This window comes from Chlamydomonas reinhardtii, chromosome 6 (genome assembly GCF_000002595.2).
Source record: "Chlamydomonas reinhardtii strain CC-503 cw92 mt+ chromosome 6, whole genome shotgun sequence".
Taxonomy (NCBI): Eukaryota; Viridiplantae; Chlorophyta; class Chlorophyceae; order Chlamydomonadales; family Chlamydomonadaceae; genus Chlamydomonas; species Chlamydomonas reinhardtii.
Window position 1 is genome coordinate 7,725,141 of NC_057009.1, and position 19,768 is coordinate 7,744,908.

General features: G+C 65.5%; 2 protein-coding genes across 3 annotated transcripts; both read right to left on the bottom strand.

Annotated features, from left to right (window-relative positions):
- Positions 1-30: 30 nt before the first annotated feature.
- Positions 31-4,156, bottom strand: CHLRE_06g302000v5 (uncharacterized protein). 2 transcript variants are annotated; one of them, XM_043063624.1, is made up of 7 exons: positions 3,803-4,156; positions 3,282-3,512; positions 2,932-3,094; positions 2,558-2,718; positions 2,033-2,341; positions 1,410-1,866; positions 31-1,198 (listed from the first exon to the last, which is right to left on the bottom strand). In XM_043063624.1, the coding sequence occupies exons 1-7, from the start codon at positions 3,907-3,909 to the stop codon at positions 995-997; spliced, it is 1,632 nt and encodes a 543-aa protein (XP_042924329.1). In that variant the 5' UTR covers positions 3,910-4,156; the 3' UTR covers positions 31-994. The 2 variants fall into 2 exon arrangements, with proteins under 2 accessions (XP_042924329.1, XP_042924330.1); XM_043063623.1 differs by having other exon boundaries at positions 2,033-2,344.
- A 149-nt stretch (positions 4,157-4,305) lies between these two features.
- On the bottom strand, positions 4,306-19,726 carry CHLRE_06g302050v5 (uncharacterized protein). Its single transcript, XM_043063625.1, has 29 exons — positions 19,426-19,726; positions 19,070-19,123; positions 18,849-18,960; positions 18,499-18,698; positions 18,187-18,297; positions 16,828-17,965; positions 16,456-16,692; positions 15,976-16,298; positions 15,620-15,823; positions 15,375-15,534; positions 15,068-15,231; positions 14,411-14,857; positions 14,056-14,240; positions 13,684-13,861; positions 13,394-13,553; positions 12,634-13,238; positions 12,315-12,497; positions 11,796-12,157; positions 11,506-11,632; positions 11,059-11,316; positions 9,827-10,885; positions 9,543-9,686; positions 9,223-9,369; positions 8,820-9,022; positions 8,510-8,646; positions 8,124-8,251; positions 7,773-7,973; positions 7,317-7,489; positions 4,306-7,167 (listed from the first exon to the last, which is right to left on the bottom strand). Exons 1-29 carry the CDS (start codon positions 19,474-19,476, stop codon positions 5,022-5,024), a joined length of 9,597 nt encoding a protein of 3,198 aa, XP_042924331.1. The 5' UTR covers positions 19,477-19,726; the 3' UTR covers positions 4,306-5,021.
- Between the last annotated feature and the right edge of the window lie 42 nt (positions 19,727-19,768).

A 19,768-nucleotide genomic window follows, 5' to 3' on the forward strand; every position in this document is an offset into this window, starting at 1 on the left:
AAGGAACGTCACAGTTTCAACATTTCTTGCGTTCAGACAACTCCTTAAGCTGACGAAGGTGCGCCCATCTGCGCCACGCCACGGTCCCGAGGCCTTCATGCATCCCGCTTACTCCCCTGCTCACTCCTCGTCAAGTCCGGGGCTCTATTGCCAGACTCGCTTTTGGATTACGCAGCTGCTGTTCCATTAGTAGGATCGGTGCCGGCTGCTGACTTAGCCCTCATGCCGTGATGCCGTACATGCGGAAGTGCACGCCCCATACGGTATCTCCGCCCATCGCATAATGTACAAGTGGCTTGATGGCGCCCCATCACTCCCGTGCTCACTCAGCAAGTCTCTAGCACCTGGCTTTGCCAGGCCCGCTTTTGAGATGTCGCAGCCGCCCCATTCGAACACTGCATGTCACCCTACTGCGTCACAGCACTCAAGCACGTGCGCTAACCGGCGCGGTGAGGCGGCTCTCACGCCACAACAGCGAACCTGCTCGACAACTCGATTAAAGCGTTCGCAATGGAGCGCCCAGTTAAACATACAGGATGCCACCTCTATACACCGCGTAACACACCATCACCCGACCCCCTGCTGCTGCTGCTGCTGCTGCTGCTGCTGGTGCTCCCAGTACAGCGCCGGCGGCCGACCTGAGCTTGAGCATCAGAAGAAGGCGGGCAGTGCATGTCATGACTTGTCCGCACCACCTCCTGGTGCCCTACCATAACAACACGGGCACACGCACACACACGGATATGCCTCCTCTTTAGCGCACATTGGTATGAAACTTGCAGGTGCATAAGTTGAATCACTCAGCGCTCAGGCTCAGGCTCGCAAAACGCACACACGAAATGCACTGATTGTCACGTTCGCTGGTTTCATGGCCCTGTAATCACTCCCACACCCCAAGCATGTCCTCAACCTAGCTACCTGCGACGTCCAGAACTGCATGCTATGGCTGTAGGCAAGGAGCTGAACGGTAGGTGAGCGGGCCACATGAACTCGCTCATGCACGCGACACCTCCTGCCCCTGTGGCAAGTGCTCGTCACCACCACCGCCTGCCGACTCTGGTGGCTTGGCAACGGCCGCGCCTCCGCCGTGTCCTTCATCACGTTGGTGCGGGCGGTGACTCGCACTGTGTTCGGAGTGTTCGTCCGCCGCGCCGCTGTTCCAGCCCCACATTAGCCAGGCCTGCAACCCCCACATCGCCTGCATACGGGTACAACACGATAGTCAGCAATGCTCTTGATTTGCACAATGCTAAGCGGGCCTGTGGATGCTGGGTTGAGACATGCCGTTGTGCCTTCTGTCGCTCAGTGTTCGTCCTCTGCCATGGACCATGGTGTATGCGCCAGTACAAGTACAAGCTACCCCCCATCGAGCAAGAATAACGTTCTAACAGTGATAGACACGTACCCACCATGAAGCCCGTTGCCACGCACGCAATCGTGGCGCTGAGTCGGTGCGTGCTCCACCCCAGTCCGTCCAGCGCCCAGCCCGCCGCCAGTGAGGAGCTAGCTTCCGAGATGGTGAACAGCACGAACTCCACCGCAAACACACGGCCCCGGATGCCCTCGTGCAGGCGGTGCTGCAGGATGGCGAAGGAGTGGATGTAGATGATGGTGCTGCCTGCCGTACGGATCGAGCTTGCTGGTAGGATCCACATTATGCTGCTGGCAGCCGCCATGACCGCGTAACCCGCCGCCAGTAGCCCAAAAGCCGCGGCGATCGAGATGCGCCAGCAGCGCGCCACGCCCGGCGTGATGGAGTTGACGAAAAGCGGCCCCACCACGCAGCCCACGCCCACCGCCGCTAGGATGAAGCCCAGAGTCTGGTCGGGTCCGCCCAGCGACTGCATGCAGCTCTGGGCCGAGAACCTGCACAACGGGATTGCCAGGAAAGGAACGGCGAGCGGCGGGTCAGGGCGACTGGCGGCGACACGGAGTGACCAAAGGCAACCAAGGCTACTGCATGCACTTTGCCGCGTGTCCGTACGCCGGCCACATAAGTTTATGGCATGCACGAACGCACGCACGCACGCACCTTCCGTTCAGCACGTCTGCGGCGCCCCACACCATGGCGCCTGTGGCCTTGACCCACACCGTCATGGCCACGTCCCAGTTCTGTCGCTGCGACAGGTACGCGAGCGCGCCGCAGCCACCGCAGCCGGCCGGCTCCTCCACCTCCTCCAGCAGCCCTAGCGACGCCGACTCCACCCGGCGCCCCGCTGCCAGCCCCAATATCTCCACGTCCGCCTCCCCCTCCTCCAGCAGCGGCTGTAGCTCGGGCGGCGGCTCGGCGTCCCAGCTGCCGGCGCCCTTGCTCCCGGTGCTACCCCCTGGCCCTGCTCCACTGCTGCGGGCAGAGAGGCACAGCAGCCGGCGTGGGGCAAGGACACGTCAAGTGCATCATGCGCTCAACGCTCCATCGCTCCAGCTGCTTGCGATCTCACCGCGTGCGCTTGCACTCCACCAAATGCCACCTCCGGGGACAGCCCTGTCTTGCCTGCACCTAGAGAGCCAGCACGCGTCCCCACTTGTGCCGCGCCTGACGCAGGCCCTGTCTCACCTGTTGACCGCTCTACTGCGCGGGTGTTGCCGCCCCCCTGGCTTCTTTGTCCCGGCCCCATGCAGCGCCAGCCGCATGAGCAGCAGCGCCGCCAGGCCGAACGCCACGCCCTCCACCCGGAAGCACAAGATTGGACCGTACACCGCAGCGGTGCGGCCCGCCTGCAAGGCCAGCAGTTGACATAGCAGGATCCTAACGTAAACGAAAACGAGCTTGACCCACGTGCTGCAGGGCCCATGGCTTTCATCCTCGGCATGCCCGTCCCGCCCTGTGCCGGCATCCAACAACCCCGTCCCCCTGACGATGCATCAGCACGGGGCGGCTCCGCTCATCTCCTCTCCGCTCCGCCCCGCTCCCCTCGCCACGCCACGCACCGCCGATGCGGCTGTGAGCGCCATGAGGCTGTACCCCAGGAAGTCCAGTGTGCCCGCCACGTGCAGCAGCGGCCGCGGCACCACACTGGGCAGCGTGGCGGTGCGCGCCGGGTCGTAGAAGGCCTGGGCGCAGTACTGGCAGAATATGAGCGGGTACAGCAGCCTGCAGGAAGGGGGAAGCGGGTGCGTTGTTTTGGGGGAAGGAGGGGAAGGAGCCGTCGTGACGGAAAGGCCAGAGGCTTCGAAGCTGGGGTTGCCGGCTGTGAGTGTGCTGTGTGTCTAGCTGCTGTCGTCCGCCAGGCAGGGGTCACCTGTGCGCTTGCGACCCCTGCCCCACCCGCAGCCCTCACCATATGTTCTGCTGCTGCTGCACCAGCGGCAAAGTGAAGCTGACCGCGCCCTCCACCAGACATACGGCCACCAGCAGCGCCCCACGGTTCAGCCGGTCCGCTGCCAGGCCCGTCACGGGGAACAGAAGCAGGTACGGCACGCGGCGGCAGATGAGGAACAGCGCCGTGTGCGTGGCGGCATCATTCGGCCGCAGCTGCGCGATAACCGAGTATGCAGATATGAAGGTGAACCTGCGGGTGATGTGCACGAGCGCAATCCGGAGCTTAGCTGGGTGGGTGCCGTCAGCACGGGCCGGGCGCGGCGCTTGCAAGCAAACCCCAGTCGATGCGCGGGTAGCTGAAGCGCAGTCGCACGTGCGGAAGCTGAGGTGGCAGGTCGCGAATTCTGTCATAGACTGCCAGTACAAGCTTTTAAAGCGTGTAACAATGCACTGCATGCGCATGCATCAGGCGCTAGACCGATCGGCAAGCAAAACAGCGAACGGCCGTTAAGAAATGGCGTTGAAGGTCGCTTGACCTACCAGTTTCCGCCCTTGATGACGCAATCCGCTAGCCATATGCAGAAATACGTCAGGTTGTTGCATAGGCACGCTGGATAGTCCTTGAGACTGGTAACGCGTGCGGTCATTTCGTCTCGGCACTTCTTATCGGAGCGTCCAGCTCAACAGCGCACATAGCAATGCTTGCAATAAATACGAGATATTATTAAATACTGAATGTTGCCGTTTCGTGAAGTCGCTGGCCTGTGTGGCCTCGCCCAGTTTCACCCCAGATTGGTGAGGGTGGCCGATGGCGCCAAAAACCCCTTCGCCCTCCTCACGTCACGCGCATCTTCGGCTCCGTGTACCTGTGGTCCCAAACACATGGCGAGGATCTGATGCCAGTTGTGCCGGTGACAGGGTATGCAACCTTGCAACCGGTGCGGACCTGTCGGGACCATGCAGTGATGCAGGACCATGCCTCGCTGCTACCTCCGGCCCGGCCGGAGCTCGAGATTCACTGACTCCGGCATTCCGCCATGCTTATCACTTGATGGTTACAGTGCCAGACCGTGATGGGTCTCCTCGGTTCTATAGAGGGCATGCACGCAGCATGTCCGCAGCTCACATTAGCACATGGCGATGGTGACACGCACTGGAAAACCCTGAGCCACTCTTCCCGTCACTTGACACGGGGAAAGTCTGAGCCGCTCTTCCCGTCACTCCCTACTCGTCACCCGCTGCCATCACCTGGGCACACAACCGCAGACAACTAATTTTAAATGGAGGAAGACGCTAGGTGAAAGAAAGAGAGAGTTAATCAATCAAGTGCGGAATGTCCTTGGTGCCACTCACACATGCTGCATGTACGGTGCACGGCGCTATTGAAAGTTAATCACAGCGAGCAATCTTCACGGAACCGCTTACGGCGAAGCAGCTGCTGTCTACATTTATCTGTTGCGTGCGAGCAGCTGCTTGCCAACCAGCGCATCCCTCGGCTCGCATGTTCAACTACGGTATGTCACATCCATAATCACGTGTGGCAGTCCTCACAACCTCTGCGGCGCGCTGACGTTCCAAGTCGCATCCAGTAATCAACATTGGTCACGTCAGCATAAATGATCAAAGGCGCCCCGCCCGCCAAGAATCTATCCAGCCAGCACGCTGCGTCATAAGAATCGCTCGAATCCATATACGGCCGCCCGTGTTGCATGGGGACCTGCAGCCCTCCTTACTGCATGGAAGCTGCTAGCTAACTAGTTTACCGACGCGCTGCAGGCGCAGCGCTGCTGCTGCTGCCGCCAGTGCTGTTGCCGTCATACGGCATCGTGCGGGGCTGTACCCAGCCCGACAAGGGCCCATCCGCCACCGCCGGCGGCGCGGCAAAGCTGTTGCTGCCGCTGCCACTGCCGCTGATGCGGCGGCGCGGGGACACACGAATGGCGGGCAGATTCGACGGCGGCGCCGCAGCCAGGGCAGCATGAGGAGGTGGCGGCGCAATGGCGGGCAGCACCGCCCGGGGCGTCTGGCGTGCGCGCATGGGGCTCAAACGGTTCGAGCTATCCGAGCCGCCGGCAGGCGGCATCAGCACGTTGTCCAGGATGGTGGCGCCGCTGCCGCTGCCGCTGACGCGAGGCGCGACAGCAGCACCGGCGGCAGCGGCCCTGGCGGCGCTGCTGGTGCTGTTGGTGCCGCTGGTGGGGCGAGAGCCCCAGGCCGGCTGCGGCAGCCCGAGCTCCAAAGTGCCGCCGCCCCCGGCCGGGGCCGAAACCATCGCCGCCGCCAGCGGCGGCCCAGCCGCTGCCTGCGAGCCGGTCGACGACCGCAGGCTGCTGCGCACACCGGCGTTGTTGCCACCGCCGTTGCTGCCGCCATTACTGCTGTTGCTGTTGATGTTGGCGGAGAAGGTGGCGGTAGGTGTGAACATGGCCCCGCGGGCCAGCGCCGCCTCTGCCGCCGCGTTGGCCACCGCCTGCCAGTCCTCCGCCGGCGGCAGCCGGTTGTGTGCCGCCATCACCACAGTAGAGGCCGAGGGCGACGTGACCGAGCCGATGTTGACAGCGCTGTTGGCACTGTTGGCGCTCGCGAGGCTGCCGGTGGTGGCGGCGGGGTAGCGCTGGTTCTCGGTGCTCAGCGGAGGAACGGCGGAGCTGACGGCAACGTTGCCGGAGACGGTGCGGGAGGGGCCGCCGCCTACCACGGTGGAAGAGGTGGGGGCGCGTGAAAGGTCAATGGGACGCGACAGCGCTCCACTGCTGCCCCAGGACAGGTCCTTGGAAGACGGGCCGCCAGATGCGTTGATGGACGTCTGGCGCGAGGGTCCCAGGCGGGAGGCCTGAGCCTGCGGCTGTGCCTGAGCAGGCGCGGCCGGCATAGGAGCTGAGAAGGTGGGTGTGGCGGCGCCGCTGCTCTCCGCCGTGCCCGGCACACGCAGCGCCGACACCGCCGCGGGCATGGCCGGCGGCGGCGGCAGGGGCAGGGGCTGTGCGGGATAGCCACTGCCGCCTCCCGCCGACATGAGGGCCGCAGATGAGGGGGAGCGCTGCACCGCCGCCAATAGGCCGCCCACGTTCGTACTGCCGTACGCGACCACGGGCGTGTTGCCGCCGCCGTTGTTTCCACGGCCGCCGCCGGCGCCCGCGCCAAAGGCGGGGCTCACCCAGCCGGAGCCAGGCGGCACACCGCTCGCGCCGGCGGCGGCGCCGCCGCCACCGCCACCGCTCGGCGGCGCGCCGGCACCGGACAATAGCGGGAAGGCCTGGTGACTGGGAATGCGGCGGCGCAGCGCCGCCGCGGCGGCGGCCACAAGGCCGCCGCCGCCGCCATCGCCACGGACCGCCGCCGCCGCCGGGTCGTCGTCGCCGGCGTACGGGCGGGCGGCCTGGGCATGGCTGTAGCGGTCGTTGAACTGGACCAGGGTCTGGACTTTGTCAACCATGACCAGACCAATCTCTCCGATGAAGCAGATCACGACCAGAACAGCCGCCAGCGCGGTGCCCAGCGCCACGTCAGCCTGCCGGAACGCGGCGTTGGCCAGCCGCCGCGCCGCCATGGTCTTGGGGAACCAGGACACCGCCACCGCCACCAGCAGCTGCGCGACCTGGTAGTTGGCGTACAGCGTGATGAGCACACCGCTGAAGCGCAGGCCGCGCTGCGTCATGAAGATACAGATGGCGGCGAGGAAGCACAGCGCCGCAACCGCCGTCAGTTGGACCAGGCCCTTGGCCCAGCGCCAGCGCTGCGCCAGGCCCGAGGCGGTGTAGGAGCGGCGGGTGGTGGCCCACAGCCACAGCAGCGCCCAAAAGAACACAGAGCCGCCCAGCACCCAGAGCAGGTCGGGCACGGGCGGCGCGTTGAAGTGCGCGCCGGTGACGGCCGCGATGGCGGACAGTGACGTGAGGGCGGCCCTGTTGGTGGTGCGTGCGTGGTGAGTTGGGCAGGCGGGAGGTCAGCAGGATGTCAGGCGGTTAGACTGTTAGGAGGTGAGAGTTCCAGGCATGACTACTGAGGCGCAGGCGATGTGTGAAGGGTGAGGAGGATGAGTGCAAAGGCGCACCTGGGCAGAACGATGGCCAGGGTGCTGTAGAAGCGGTAGCGCGGCACCTGTACGCCGGCGTCGTTGCGCAGCGCCGACAGCTGGTTGGCGTTCCACTCCGCCCAGCCCTCGGGCACGCCGCGCGCCGCGCTGCCCGCCACCCAGGCCCGGAACTCGCGCGTGTCGCGCAGCACCTGTCGGCGTATATGTGTGTGTGTGTGTGTGTGTGTGTGTGTGTGTTTGTGTGAGGGGTGCGCATGCATAGAGTCCAGTTCAAGACATGCATACAGATTTTGTGGTGTGACCCAGCATCCCGACGACACGTGCCAGTCACGCTGTGAGCGCCCTGCTCCCATCCCGCCGTGTGTGCCCCTAGCCCGCACAACACAGCAGCCCCTCTCGCGCATACGCCAACACACACACACACACACACACACACACGCACACACATACACACACACACACACACACACATACCTGGCTGAGGCGGAAGAAGAAGGGCGTGAACCAGAAGGGCCCGGCCAGCAGCGCCGCCGCCACCAGCAGCGGACTCCACATGGCGGCGGCGGGTATGGACAGGCTGCTGCCGCTGTTGTTGCCAACCACCAGGATCAGGATGACCATGATCAACACATCCATGCCCAGATACATGTGGCTGCGGCCGTAGTTTACAAACACCTGTGCGAGGGCGGGCGTGGGCATGGGCATGAGCAAAGTCAGGGGGAGAGGTTTGACAGGGGAGTTCGAGCCACCCGCGTGCCCCCTATGGGATGCAGTTCCGTGTGTGTGGGCGAGGCTGGCAAGTGCGGAGCCGGCAAGCGCACGCACCTGCGTGAAGGTCTTGCGGCGCAGGCTGAAGCCGCGGCCGGTGGCGATGTAGGCGGCGCCCCCGAACAGTGTGGCGCGACCCAGGTGGAAGGCCGAGGTGGCGGAGCGGAAGATGTGGAAAAGCAGGCCTGCATATATGTGTGTGCGTTTGCAGGTCATCGTCAGTGCACAGCTCCGTGTCAAGAGCCCCGACACAAACACACACAAACACACACACACACACACACACACACACACGCCGACCCCGCGGCAAAACTGTTCATACATACTCATGAGCGAGCAGGCGACTACCTAGCCGCATGTATTGTCGCCGCATACGCGCGCACCGCCTGCCGCCGAGCGCCCTCCCTCACTGCACGCATGCACCCACGCACGCACGCGCTCACCTCCGGCAATGAACTGTCGGAACAGTGTGGCCAGCGCGGTGGCCAGCCCCGCCTCCAGCCACAGGTTGAACAGGTAGCCCAGCAGCGGCAGGGTGCCCAGCTGCAGGATCTGTACAGCGCCCAGGGCGGCCGCCAGGCTGCGTGCGTGGTGAAGGTGTGTGGGGGGGAGGGGGGCGGTTATGGCTTGGGAGTCAGAGATTGACGGAGCGGGATAAGCATGGGAGGAAATACGGCATGAACCCCAGGCATCATCGCCTGCACGCACACGCACAAGCACACATGCAGGCAGTCAAAAGAGTCGGTCGCGCACCTGCCGCCCTGCGCGCCCACGCCGCCCAGCAGCAGCAGCAGCTGCACCCACACGCCGAGCTGGATGGTCTGCACCGTGAGCCACGTGTTGATGAAGTGGCCGGGGCCGGTGGCGTACAGCGACAGCGAGCGGAAGAAGTCGGTGTGGGCGCCCAGGAAGCGCACGTCGCGGCTCATCAGCTGCTCCGCGCAGCCCTTGGAGATCTGCGGGTTGTGTTGCGGGTGGAGCGGCGGCGGCGGCGGTGGGATGACAGTGAGCAAAGAGGCGGCTTGGCACAGCGGAGTCTTCAGCATGTGGTGTTGTATCAGCCACACAGGCACGCGTGCACACCTTGGAAGGGGGGTGGGCACGGGAATGGTCCCATGCACATGAGCCGACCGCGGACGACCTTGCTCGCGCTTACCTTGGCCTCGAAGCCCAGGATGGAGTCCAGCCCCATGTCTCGGCCCTTGCCCACACTGATGTAGCTGACGTACTTGGACAGCCCGCCCCGCTTGAGCGCGTTGTAGCCGCCGAACACGTCCTCGCTCACGTGCTGCGCCGCGTTGGCCTGTGGCGATAGCGGTGGCGGTGGTGCGGGTGTGGGTGATCGTGCGGCTGATGAAGATCATGGATCGCGGTGCGGTTGAGGGTGAAAGTGCGGGCAGGGCCATCGCACGCGCACACGAGCTGGCGGTTGAGCGTGCACATACACACAAACACACAAACACACACGCGGCTCACCTTGGAGATGCCGCCACGTGTCATGCTGAACAGCTTGTTCCACAGGTCGGGGTGGCCGTAGTGACACCGCACGGCGCTGGGGTAGGCCATGACACGTTGGATCTGGGTGCCGAAGGTGCGCTCCGTGGCCGCAGCCAGGTCAGCCTGGGGGTAGGCGGTGCGTGGGGCAGCGGCAGCGTAAGTTAAACAACCCTGGGAGCAGTTGGCAGTTAAAGCGGCTGAAGCAGGTTTCCCACCACAGTGACAGCAGCAGCACAGCTGCCATGTGTGCCCACTCCTCTCACCAGCAGGCCGCAGCGGTAGGAGAAGATCCATTCGGGGTAGCCCACAATCGCCACCTGCTGCTGCTGCTTGCCGGGGCCCAGCGGCTCGAACTCGCGTGTCGCATTGCGCAGCTTGAACGCCTGTGCCAGGCTGTTGTCCTGGTTCATGTCAATGGTCTGCAGGACCACGCCTGTGCAGTAGGCAATGGCCGTGTTCTGGTTCTCGGGCTTGCCCTCTCCCAGGATCACGCCCACGCCGGAGGCAGAGGTGTCGTAGTAGTTGACCGGAAGCTGCTGCCTGAACAGGACCTCAAGCTCCGCAGCATCCAGATGCTTGAGCGTGTGGCGGCGCCGCCACAGCCGCAGCGCGGCGCCGGCGCCGTCGTCGCCGTGGGAGGTGGCGCCGTCAGCGCCGCCGTCATCGTCCGAGTCCTCGCCGTCACTGCTGGCGCCGCGCGGCGTGCCGTCGAGGATGCTGCAGGTCTCCAGGCTGGCAATGACGGCAGCAGCGGCGGCCGCCGCACCGCCGCCCGCCGCCATCGGCGACTGCTGAAGCCACGAGCCCGACGTGAGCGTCACGCCCGTCGCCGCGGGGCTGTTCCCGCCCGCCACCGGCGGTACGGCAGCGGAGCCGCCGTACATACTGCCGCCACCGCCACCGCCCATCATCGCCATCATGCCAGTGCCGTACTCGGTGGCGGCGGCGGCCGCCGCCGCCGCGGCGGCGGCGGCGCGCTCCGCGCGCGCGACGCGGCGCTGCTCGAGCTCGTCCTGCACCGGCACCGCGCGCACCAGCACCGAGGCCTGGTGCGTGACTCTGTAGGTGAAGTCGGGCGCCTTGAACAGCGTCAGCGGCTCGCCGTCCGCCTCCAGGTATGCCACGCGCAGGAGCGGGTAGCGTGTGGCCAGCAGTCGGATGCCGTGCGCGCGCCAGCGGTCGGCCAGGCTGGCGGCTCCCGCCATTTTGGCGTAGACCTGGCTGGACACCACCAGGCCGTACTTGCGCTCCAGCAGGGGGCCCAGGCCCGGCACAACGTCCTGCAGCTGCGCCACCACCTCCTCCACACCCAGGCTGGTGTCCTGCGGGTGGGCATGGTGGGTGGGTGGATGGGTTGAAAATTGTTGCGAAGCTCGCTGGAGCGTTGCAATTAATGGCCATCATGCGGATTTCGCGTAGTCAATGACTAGCAGGGCGAGACAGCAGGAGCAAGCGGCAAAGCCAGCTAAGACAGCGCAGCACAGCACACACGCACCCGCATGATGCCGCGGACCATAAGCTTCTGCACGCCCGACAGCCGCAGCCGCCCCTCGCCGCCGCCGCCGCCAGCCGCGCCGCCCTTGGACGGCGACGGCGGCGCCATCATGGCGTCCTGCACCGCCTGCATGGCCAGCGCGGTGCCGTACATGCACATGCCGTCCACGGTTCGTGCCAGCACCTGCCCGCGGAAGGAGGCCCACAGCAGCAGCTGCGCGCGGTGCGCGTACAGGCGGCCGAAGGGCAGGAAGTCCTCCTGAGGGGTGCGAGAGGCAGTGGAGGAGAGGTGGAGTTCAGGGGAGTGACAATGAGCCATGGAAGGGCTTGGGTGTGCCATATGCCGTCCCCAAGCACACACAAACACGGCACCTTTCACCAAGCAGGCACAGGCCCCACCCCCACGCACACACGTGCGCTATCTGCACCCGTCCCCCTGCCGACCCACCAGCACGTAGGGCGCCTCGCCCTTGCCCAGCGGCACCAGGCCCTTGCAGCGCTCCAGCAGGTTCCGGAACTCGTCGGGGAACTCGCTGACCAGGTATTGCAGCAGCTCGCTGGGGGCGCCGTCGTCGCTGTGCGAGGGGCGGCGGAACACGTGCGTGTCAGCAGCAGCAGGGAGGCGGGTGTGCTGCGCAATCCAGCCGTAACCGTATGTGCAATGAGCGCTGTTGCAAGTGCAGCGTAGTACAAACCTGTCACTAATGAAAAAAACTTTAAGGAAAAGAGATAACTCACTTCTTGAACAGCACCTCGTCCTCCGCCAGGTTGCCCTCCAGCGCGGGCAGGGTGGAAGCCACCGCGCCGTTCCGCTGCGCCGTGCCGCCAACCGAGCCGCCGCCACTGCCGCCAGCGCTGCTCGCCGCCGCGCGCTCCAGCACGCGGCGCGCGTCGGCGCTCGAGAGCGCGTACAGCACCGTCTCCTGGTAGTGCGGGATGAGGGTTGAGACGGAGCGCATGGCCTCCACGCGGGGCGGCGTGGGGAGCTCGGGGTGGAGGAGGCCCGCACAGAAGTCGGCGAGCAGGGCCAGGGCCTCCGCGTTGGAGGGCGCGGTGCCCTCGTCGCTGGGGCGCAGGATGGCGAGCAGCCAGCCCGCCACCTGCGTGTTTGTTGTGTATTGTGTGTGAGCACATGAGAATGCGTGAAGCGCGAGTTTGCGGGAATGGCCGGTGGGTTATGATCTTGGACGATGCTGGGGCTATAAAATGAAACTTGTCGTCCTTTCAAGACGAAGCTACTGCAAGCAAACGACGCACCTTGGCAAAGTCCTCGTAGGTGGGCAGGTGCTGCGCACCCCAGGCGGTGGCGTTGTTGCGGCTGACCGCCACCAGAGCCGCGAAGCCGCGGTCCAGCGCCGCCCGCACCGCCGGCTGATGGTAGTGCTGGCGCACCACCACGCGGTTGGCGATCACGCCCACGCTCCAGGGCAGGTCGTGCATCTGCACATGACAGGGCGGCGGGACGGAGCGGGTCAGGCCACGATCCGCATCAGCCCAACCGTCTCAGATACACAGGTAACACGCATGCACACACACACACACACGCACACACATACACACACCAACACACACGCACCTGCGTCATGCACCGCGCCACGGCATGCAGCGCCATGCACAGCTTCTCGATGGCCCGGCCGCGGGCCGCCAGCGCGTTGGCACCGGCCTTGCCGCCGCCGCCGCCGCCCGGCGCCCCCAGCGCCTGAGCCGCCGCCGCCGCCGTGTCCTTGTACACCTTGCCCGTGTCGCCCAGGGCGCGCACCAGCGCCACCACCGCGCCCAGCAGCTCGCGCCGCGCCACTAGCCGCTTGTGGCTGCCGGCACGCGTGGGCATGTGGATGAACTTGTCGGGGTGGAAGTTATCTTTGTGGAGGTCGGGGCACACGTGCGCCGCTGCGTCGGCGGCGGCCGCGGCGGCGGCGTCGGCCGCCGGGTCAACGGCTCCAGCCGCCGGCGGCGCGGAGCGCGGGATGGCGCCGACGGCCACCAGCATGTGCAGCAGGTAGAGGTAGGCCTCCTGAAGGGCCTCCAGTTGCTCGGCGGTGGCGGAGCCGGTGATGACCATGGCTGGGATTTGCGCCACGTACACAGCCACGGGGGGCAGGTAGGTCTCGCGCGGGCCGCGGGCGGCGGCGCCCTCGGCGGCGCCCGCCGACTGGCGCATAGTGGCAGTGCCGGCGGCGCCTGAAAGTGTGAGTGCGGACAACAGCGTACGGGGAGTATTATCCTCAGAGGTAGACCTTTGGTTTGAGCAAGAGCCAGAAACCAGCAGCAGGGACCGTAAACCGTACGTTCGTGCTAAAGCCGACGCAAAAGGAACACTAGCACAGCAAACTCACCTACGGATCCGTTGCGGCGCCACGTGGCCATCATGGACGCGGGGCTGAGGCTGACGGCCACGAAGGACAGCGCCTCGGCCTCGCGGTTGGACAGCAGGTCGCGGCCGCGCATGGAGCGAACCACGGCGTTCCAGAATGGCGCCGTCAGAGACAACGTCTCCTGTGGCGCGCGGAAAGCAAACACGGGTGTAAACGGTAAGGGCTAAAAAGGCAGTACGTGGAGAGAGCGGAAAGGGCACTCGTGGTGCTGATGCGCAAGCTAGGCGGCAATGCATTGCGTGGGGCCCCACCTCGCGCTGCTCCCAGCTCTTGGGCTTGTCGTCACGCGGCGGCGGCAGGCAGCGCGCCCAGCGCAGCAGCGCCAGCACACAGGTGAAGGGCAGCAGCAGCAGCGCCCCCAGGCTCTTGAAGAAGGTGCGCGCGGTGCGGTAGGCGAAGGAGCGGCTCTCCATCTTGCGCGGCTCGGCACTGCGGAGCGTAGCAGCAATAAACCAGGTAAGCTGCAATGTGACCAAACCCATTCACCGACCACGCACGCACACGCACCGTCACCCTGCCTCTAACGCTCAACGCAAACGTCACAGTAAGGAATAGTAACAATAGTCACCGTCGGTTCCCGTCCTCCCCCAAGCCCTCAACCCTGTTCCGCTGCCCGCACTCACCCCGCCGCCACCAGCAGCTTGCGGCGCATGGCCACCTGCACGCGGTGGAAGCCGGCGCGGATGTGCACCCAGTGCCGGATGGCGCCCAGCCCCTGCCGCACGCCCTGCAGCGCCCCCAGCACGGCGCACGCCACGCTGTAGCTGACGCTGCTGCTGACCATGGACAGCAGGAACAGCACAATCACCTGTTTGTGCAGCAGGCAGTGCCAACAGATCAGCAAGGTGTGGGGCAGTTTGGACATTTGACACTTGCACAGTGCTCCGTATCCAGTCGCTTGTTGTAGATACCAGCTTGTGCAATCGGGTGAATGCCCGCACAACCTGGCGATCGCTAGTCACACACACACACACGCACCAGCGCCGCCGCCATGCATGGGTCCATGTCGACGGTGTAGTTGCGCGGCCAGCCCTCCGGCCACCAGCCCCAGGGGATGTAGAAGCTCCACGCCAGCAGGTTGGTGCTCATGATCTCCGCCAGCTGCTTCCCGGCCGGCCTCACCAGCACAAACCAGTCGATCGCGAACTTCAGCCCCAGCGCCGCGCCCCACAGCGCCGTGTTGCCCAGCAGGTAGGGGAGCCCGGTGCGCAGGAAGGTGCCGGGGTCGTACATTGGAGAGGCAGCGGAGGCGGCGGAGGCGGTGCCGCCGCCGGGCACCAGGCGGAGCAGGCTGTCGTAGATGTGGGCACGTGCGTAACCGCCCAGGTTGAGCTGGCGGTAGACCAGCTCGTACAACACGATCACGCCCCAGTACACCACCGCGATCCACCAGTAGCAGGAGCGAGACCAAAGCAGCGGGTAGCACTGTGGCAGTTGGGGAACACGCGTGGTGTGTGGGAGCAGGTGGGGAAGAGGGGAACGCAGTCAGTTGCAACTGACGCGCAGCGAGGGCAGGTCGTGCAGTGTGGTGAGGCAGGCCTAGGGCTACCTGGGTTGCAGGCACATCACACACCACGCACGTGCCTGCCGTGCTCAACAGCTGCTTCACGGTTTCATGGGTCGCAGCTGCCGCACCTGCAGCCCGTACAGGTCGTGCTTGGGCCACACGATGTAGGCGATGTACAGCCCCGCGCCCAGCGCGCCCCAGCACAGCGCCAGCAGCCACACCTGCACCACCCACCACAGCAGCCCGTGCCCGCTGGAGGGCGCGGCGGGGCCGCTGCCGCGCTGCGGCTTGCCTGCATTCGGGGCAATCATGGCAACACCACAAACATCAATCGGCTTGACCGACGGCCGCTGGCCCAAAACGACAACTTAGCCGGATAGCTCCCATACACACATGCGCACACATGATGGAAATAACACACACGTATGCGCGCACCCTGCTTGGAGGCGTAGAAGGGGATGACGGTGCCGGTCCGCTTCATGGCGGCGCCGGTGGACAGCACTGCCTGCGCGCTCCACAGCAGGCAGTTGAAGCCCCAGTGCAGCGCCGCGGAGGAGGCGATCCAGGCCATGAGCTCCGCGGGGTCGGCCCAGGACTGCGGCGGACGAATACCGTGTCAGTGGTGTGTGCCAGCAGGTCATGCAGTGTACGTATTTGGGGGCAATCAACCGTCCACTCACCCAGACGGCCAGCACGTAGAACCACAGCAGCTGGAACTGGTACACGCGCGCAAAGGCCAGCAGCGGCATGGCCAGACTTCGGTGCTCCACAAACGTCTTGCGCAGCACGTGCCGCGCCCACCAATCGGCGGCGGCGTTGGCGCCGCGCAGCGAGCTCAGCTCGGCGGCGGCCTCGGGGGACACCGCCTGCGCCGCGGCGGCGGCCTGGGCGGGGAGGAGAGCAGCGGCAGGTGGGCAAGCCGGAATAATATCCTGAACTGGACCATGGTCAACTGACTAGATAGCACGTGCGCACCCGGGATCCACGATGCGTGCAAAGTGCATGTGCGTAAGCATGGACGGGCGCACACACACACCTGGCTGGCTTGCGCCGAGGTCAGCGCTGGCGCCTCCACATCGCTCCCCGCCTCAGAGCGGCCGCCGGCGTCACTGTCGCTTGTCGCGCCACTCTCGGTGCCGTAGCGCCGCTGCTGCCGCCGCTGGTGCCGCCGCGCCTGCTGCTCCCACCGCTCCCGCTGCCGCACGTTGCTGTCGTTCGCAGCTGTGGCCACGGCCGTCGGCGTTGCGTTGGCGTCCGATGCGCCAATGCCGGTGATGAGTTTAAGCAGCTGCGGGCGGTAGTGCGCCATGTCACCCATCCAGGGAATGCGAGCAGACGCCGCGTGCGGGGTCAGGTCACCTGCGAGTCATACATGATGAGCCGGCGTAGGTCAGCAAAATGGAGCTCGGTCAAAGGAGTTGAGCATGCTTACATCAGGGATCAACTCCAGATGGGTTCCCATATAGCTGATGTGAAATTTACTGAATAAGTTAGACAGTCGTAAAGCCTCGCTCACCGAGCTTAAGCAACCGCGACCAGAACAGCTCCTCGTCGTGGATGGCGGCGCGCGGCATGTGCGTGCTGGCGCCCGCGCCGCCGCCGGCCGCGCCGCCCATGGAGGCGGTGCGGCGGTCCACGCGCTCGAAGCCGGCGGCGCGCGCGTCAGACACGATGGTGTTGGCCCAGGGCAGAGCCGCCAGCGCCGCCGCCACCACCTTGGGGTGCGCCATGGACTCGGACACATCATCGTAACCTGCGACGACGCACACGCGTATACGACTAGCGTTTGACCCCGATTTTTAAACTATTAACTAGTATTCTGTCCACCATTAAACCCATCCATGGACATTGAGATATGAATTGTTGTGAAGCTCGGCGGCGCCCTCACCGATGCGCACGGCGCTCTCCAGCCCCTGCCGCCGCGCCTGTCCCAGCTCGAAGACCTGCTCCGACAGGAACAGGAACAGTGGCTGGACTACCCGCTCCAGGAAGAAACAGGCACCCGCGCCGCCGCGCTTGGTCGGGTCCGCCGCCGGGCCGGCGGCGGAGCTGCCAGCGGCGGGAGTGCCGCCAGCCGCGGCGGCGCCGCCGCAGCCGGAGGCGGCCAGGGCTGCTGCTACAGCCGCCTGGTTGGGGCAGATGCGCAGTAGCAGCTCGCGGTAGTCGGCGGGCGCGACCCGGGGGTCCCACATGGGGGCGGTGGGCGTGCTGGCCATGGGCGTGAGGCGGCTGGCTGTAGCGAAGGCGTGTGCGGCTGTAGCGCCCGCGGCGTGGATCTCACTGGAGGCCGCGGCGCCGGCGGCAGAAGCAGCGAACGCGCTGTGGCGCTGGCCGCCGGCGGCAGTAGCAACGGCGGCCGGGTGGGGGTAGGACAGGGCCAGGCTGTGGCCGCCCACGAAGGTCTTCTCTGCTGTGGCAGTAGCATGGCTGTTGGCAACGCTGCTGTTGGCAGTGAATGCTATAGCCGAGGCGGAGGCGGCCTTGCCACTGCCGACGCCATTGAGAGTGCTGGGCGGCAGGGGCAGCGATGGTGACTCGGTGCCCATGCGGCGACGGCTGCGGGCATCACGGATGTCATCTGACGGGCTGGATCCAGCTCCGGATCCCGACGGCGCCGCGTGGTCATCAGTTGCGTCCACGTCCGTGACCTCCATCGTTTCCATCATCCCCACCTTCTTGGGCGTGGCGGCGCTCGCAGGGTTGTACGGCATGGACACGCTGCCGTCCGCCAAAACGGTAACCCGCACGGACGCCCGCTCCGACTCGGCGTCGCCGCCGCCAGCCGTCGTGGCAGTTGCCGCGGCGGCGGTTGTGACTGAGCCGTATGGCAGCGTGAGCGTCGCCTCGGACATGAGGCCGCCGGGGCCGCCGCCAGGCGCGGCGGCTGCGCCGCCGGCGAGGAAGCGGCGGTAGGCTGCGTGTAGGGACTTGAGGGCGGCCGGAAGACCGGAGCCGTGGGCTGCGAGCCAGGGCTGTGCCGCCAGCGCCGTCAGCGCGTCACGATGCAGCTTCAAATGGTTGAGTACCTGTACGGTGGCGGCGGCGGTGGGGTTGTTGGGATTTGGTTTTGCTGTGGCCCTGGTATGGAACGAACACGACGGGTAAAGTTGCGGAGATTTACATCAAGGAATGTTTGCGCCAGTCGGTACGCTTAGAGGAATGCTGCTATGTCCTGTATGGACAGTAGCCAAAGCTGCTGGCTTTCATGCGGGCCTGCAGTGACGCACGCACGGGCTCACGCACGGACCTGCATGGCCTGCCAGCTCCGCTGCGCACAGAAGAAGATGAACCACACCATCTCGGGCGTGTGGCGCAGGTTGGCGGCCTCCGCGTAGATCAGCCAGTACATGGCGAGGTCCTGTGCGGGTGCGCGCCAGGCGAGCGATTGCGCCCTTGTCAGTCACTCACGCTCAAGACCATAACGTTGCATCAATCATCAAACCCTTCACACGGCCATCCACCCTCAGCCCCCCAGGCACCCCCACCCCAGCCTGCCCCAGCCTCTTCCCGCATTCCCCCCCCCCCTTCCCTCAATTCCACCCTCCGCCACCGCACCTACCGCCAGCTCCACATGCAGGCTGTCGGCATCCGGCGCCGCGCCCGCCGCACTGCCACCGTGCAGGTGCTGGCGCCCGGGGCCCGGCGGCCGCCGCAGCCTGGCGGCCCGTAGCCATGTGGCGTAGGGCGCAAAGATGGTGGCGTGTAGCTCGCGTGCGGCCGCCGCCAGACCCGCCAGGTGGGCAGGCGTGGACGGCGCGGCTGCGTGGCATGTGGAGTGGGTGGTGTGTTTGGCGGATGGGAAGAGAGGGAAGGTGATGAGAGAGGTAGTTGGGACGAGATGGGGAAATCGGGAGCAGCACGCGGAGCGCGTGGTAGTGATGGGAGGTGGGGTGGGCGAGGTGAGCTCACCCGTGGTGGTGGTGCGGCTGGCAACATCGCGCAGGGCGGCGGTCAGGCCGCGTGTGGCAATGAAGGTGGTGGAAGGGAAGAACGCGGCGTCCCCTGCCTGGCCACCGGGAACCTGCAGTCGCACATGGGGGCACGAGCGAGTGAGATGTGTACAAGGTGCTGTGGAGGGTGTGGGCTTCGAGGTGCAAGTGTTCTCGCAGCAGACCCCGTCGCATGCCTACCTTGCGAGCTGTGAAAGTTTGGAACCCGAACTGTAGACCGAAGGCCAGGCAATACTGCGGTCAAGAGGGGCAGGACGGGAGATGACGATCAGGGGAGGACCGACGAGGGGCACGGGCTAGGGGTCCGAACCCTTCGCCGAAGGCGGGCGGTTTGCAGCATTCTCATCAATCGCGGTGTTTGGATGCTATTTCTTCCTGTTCTTATGCTGGAGAGCTGGAGAGGTGGGCCGCGAACCCGGGCGACCAGCCAAGTGCGGTCGTTTCTCAGCAGCGACAAGGCCAAGCAGCGTGTTCCTCTGGCGTCTAGGCGTCGACCAAACGGGCGCATGGTATGATACAGCAGCCCCAGGACTTACAATGGCCACTGTATCATCCCACTCGTCGGGCGAAGCGTCGGCGCCGAGCATGTTGGCAACCGCGCTGCAACGACCCGCTCGAGGCACGTTTTATTGGCGCAAGCTAGCTCGCTACGCTCTGTATACTAGTTTGTATTGGTCGATGCCATGAATCACGCCGCGGTGCACAACTATTGAATTGCGCGCGACATGACTGTTCGAGCGCTGCACTGCCTGAGCTTTCGGCAAGTCCGATGAGGATATTACACTAGCCCCAAATGGTTGAGTTTGACTGAGCGAGCTTTTCGGCGAGCTCATGAAGACCCGAAGAGCCGGCGAGCTGGATCCTGGATCACAGTTACGC

Bases quoted from the DNA above. Each gene is read 5' to 3' on its own strand.
- CHLRE_06g302050v5 (XM_043063625.1), bottom strand. From the start codon at position 19,476: ATGCTCGGCGCCGACGCTTCGCCCGACGAGTGGGATGATACAGTGGCC. The intron at 9,687-9,826 runs GTGAGAGGAGTG...GCCTACCCCCAG, and splicing joins CCTACCGCTGCGGCCTGCTG to GCTGACCTGGCTGCGGCCAC. The intron at 8,647-8,819 runs GTGCGCGACCGA...CCACGCACGCAG, and splicing joins GTGGGCGCGCAGGGCGGCAG to CCTGGCGGCCGCCCTGGGCG.
- CHLRE_06g302000v5 (XM_043063623.1), bottom strand. From the start codon at position 3,909: ATGACCGCACGCGTTACCAGTCTCAAGGACTATCCAGCGTGCCTATGC. The intron at 2,719-2,931 runs GTGCGTGGCGTG...CTGGCCTTGCAG, and splicing joins CGCTCACAGCCGCATCGGCG to GCGGGCCGCACCGCTGCGGT. The intron at 1,199-1,409 runs GTGGGTACGTGT...ACCCGTATGCAG, and splicing joins GCGTGGCAACGGGCTTCATG to GCGATGTGGGGGTTGCAGGC.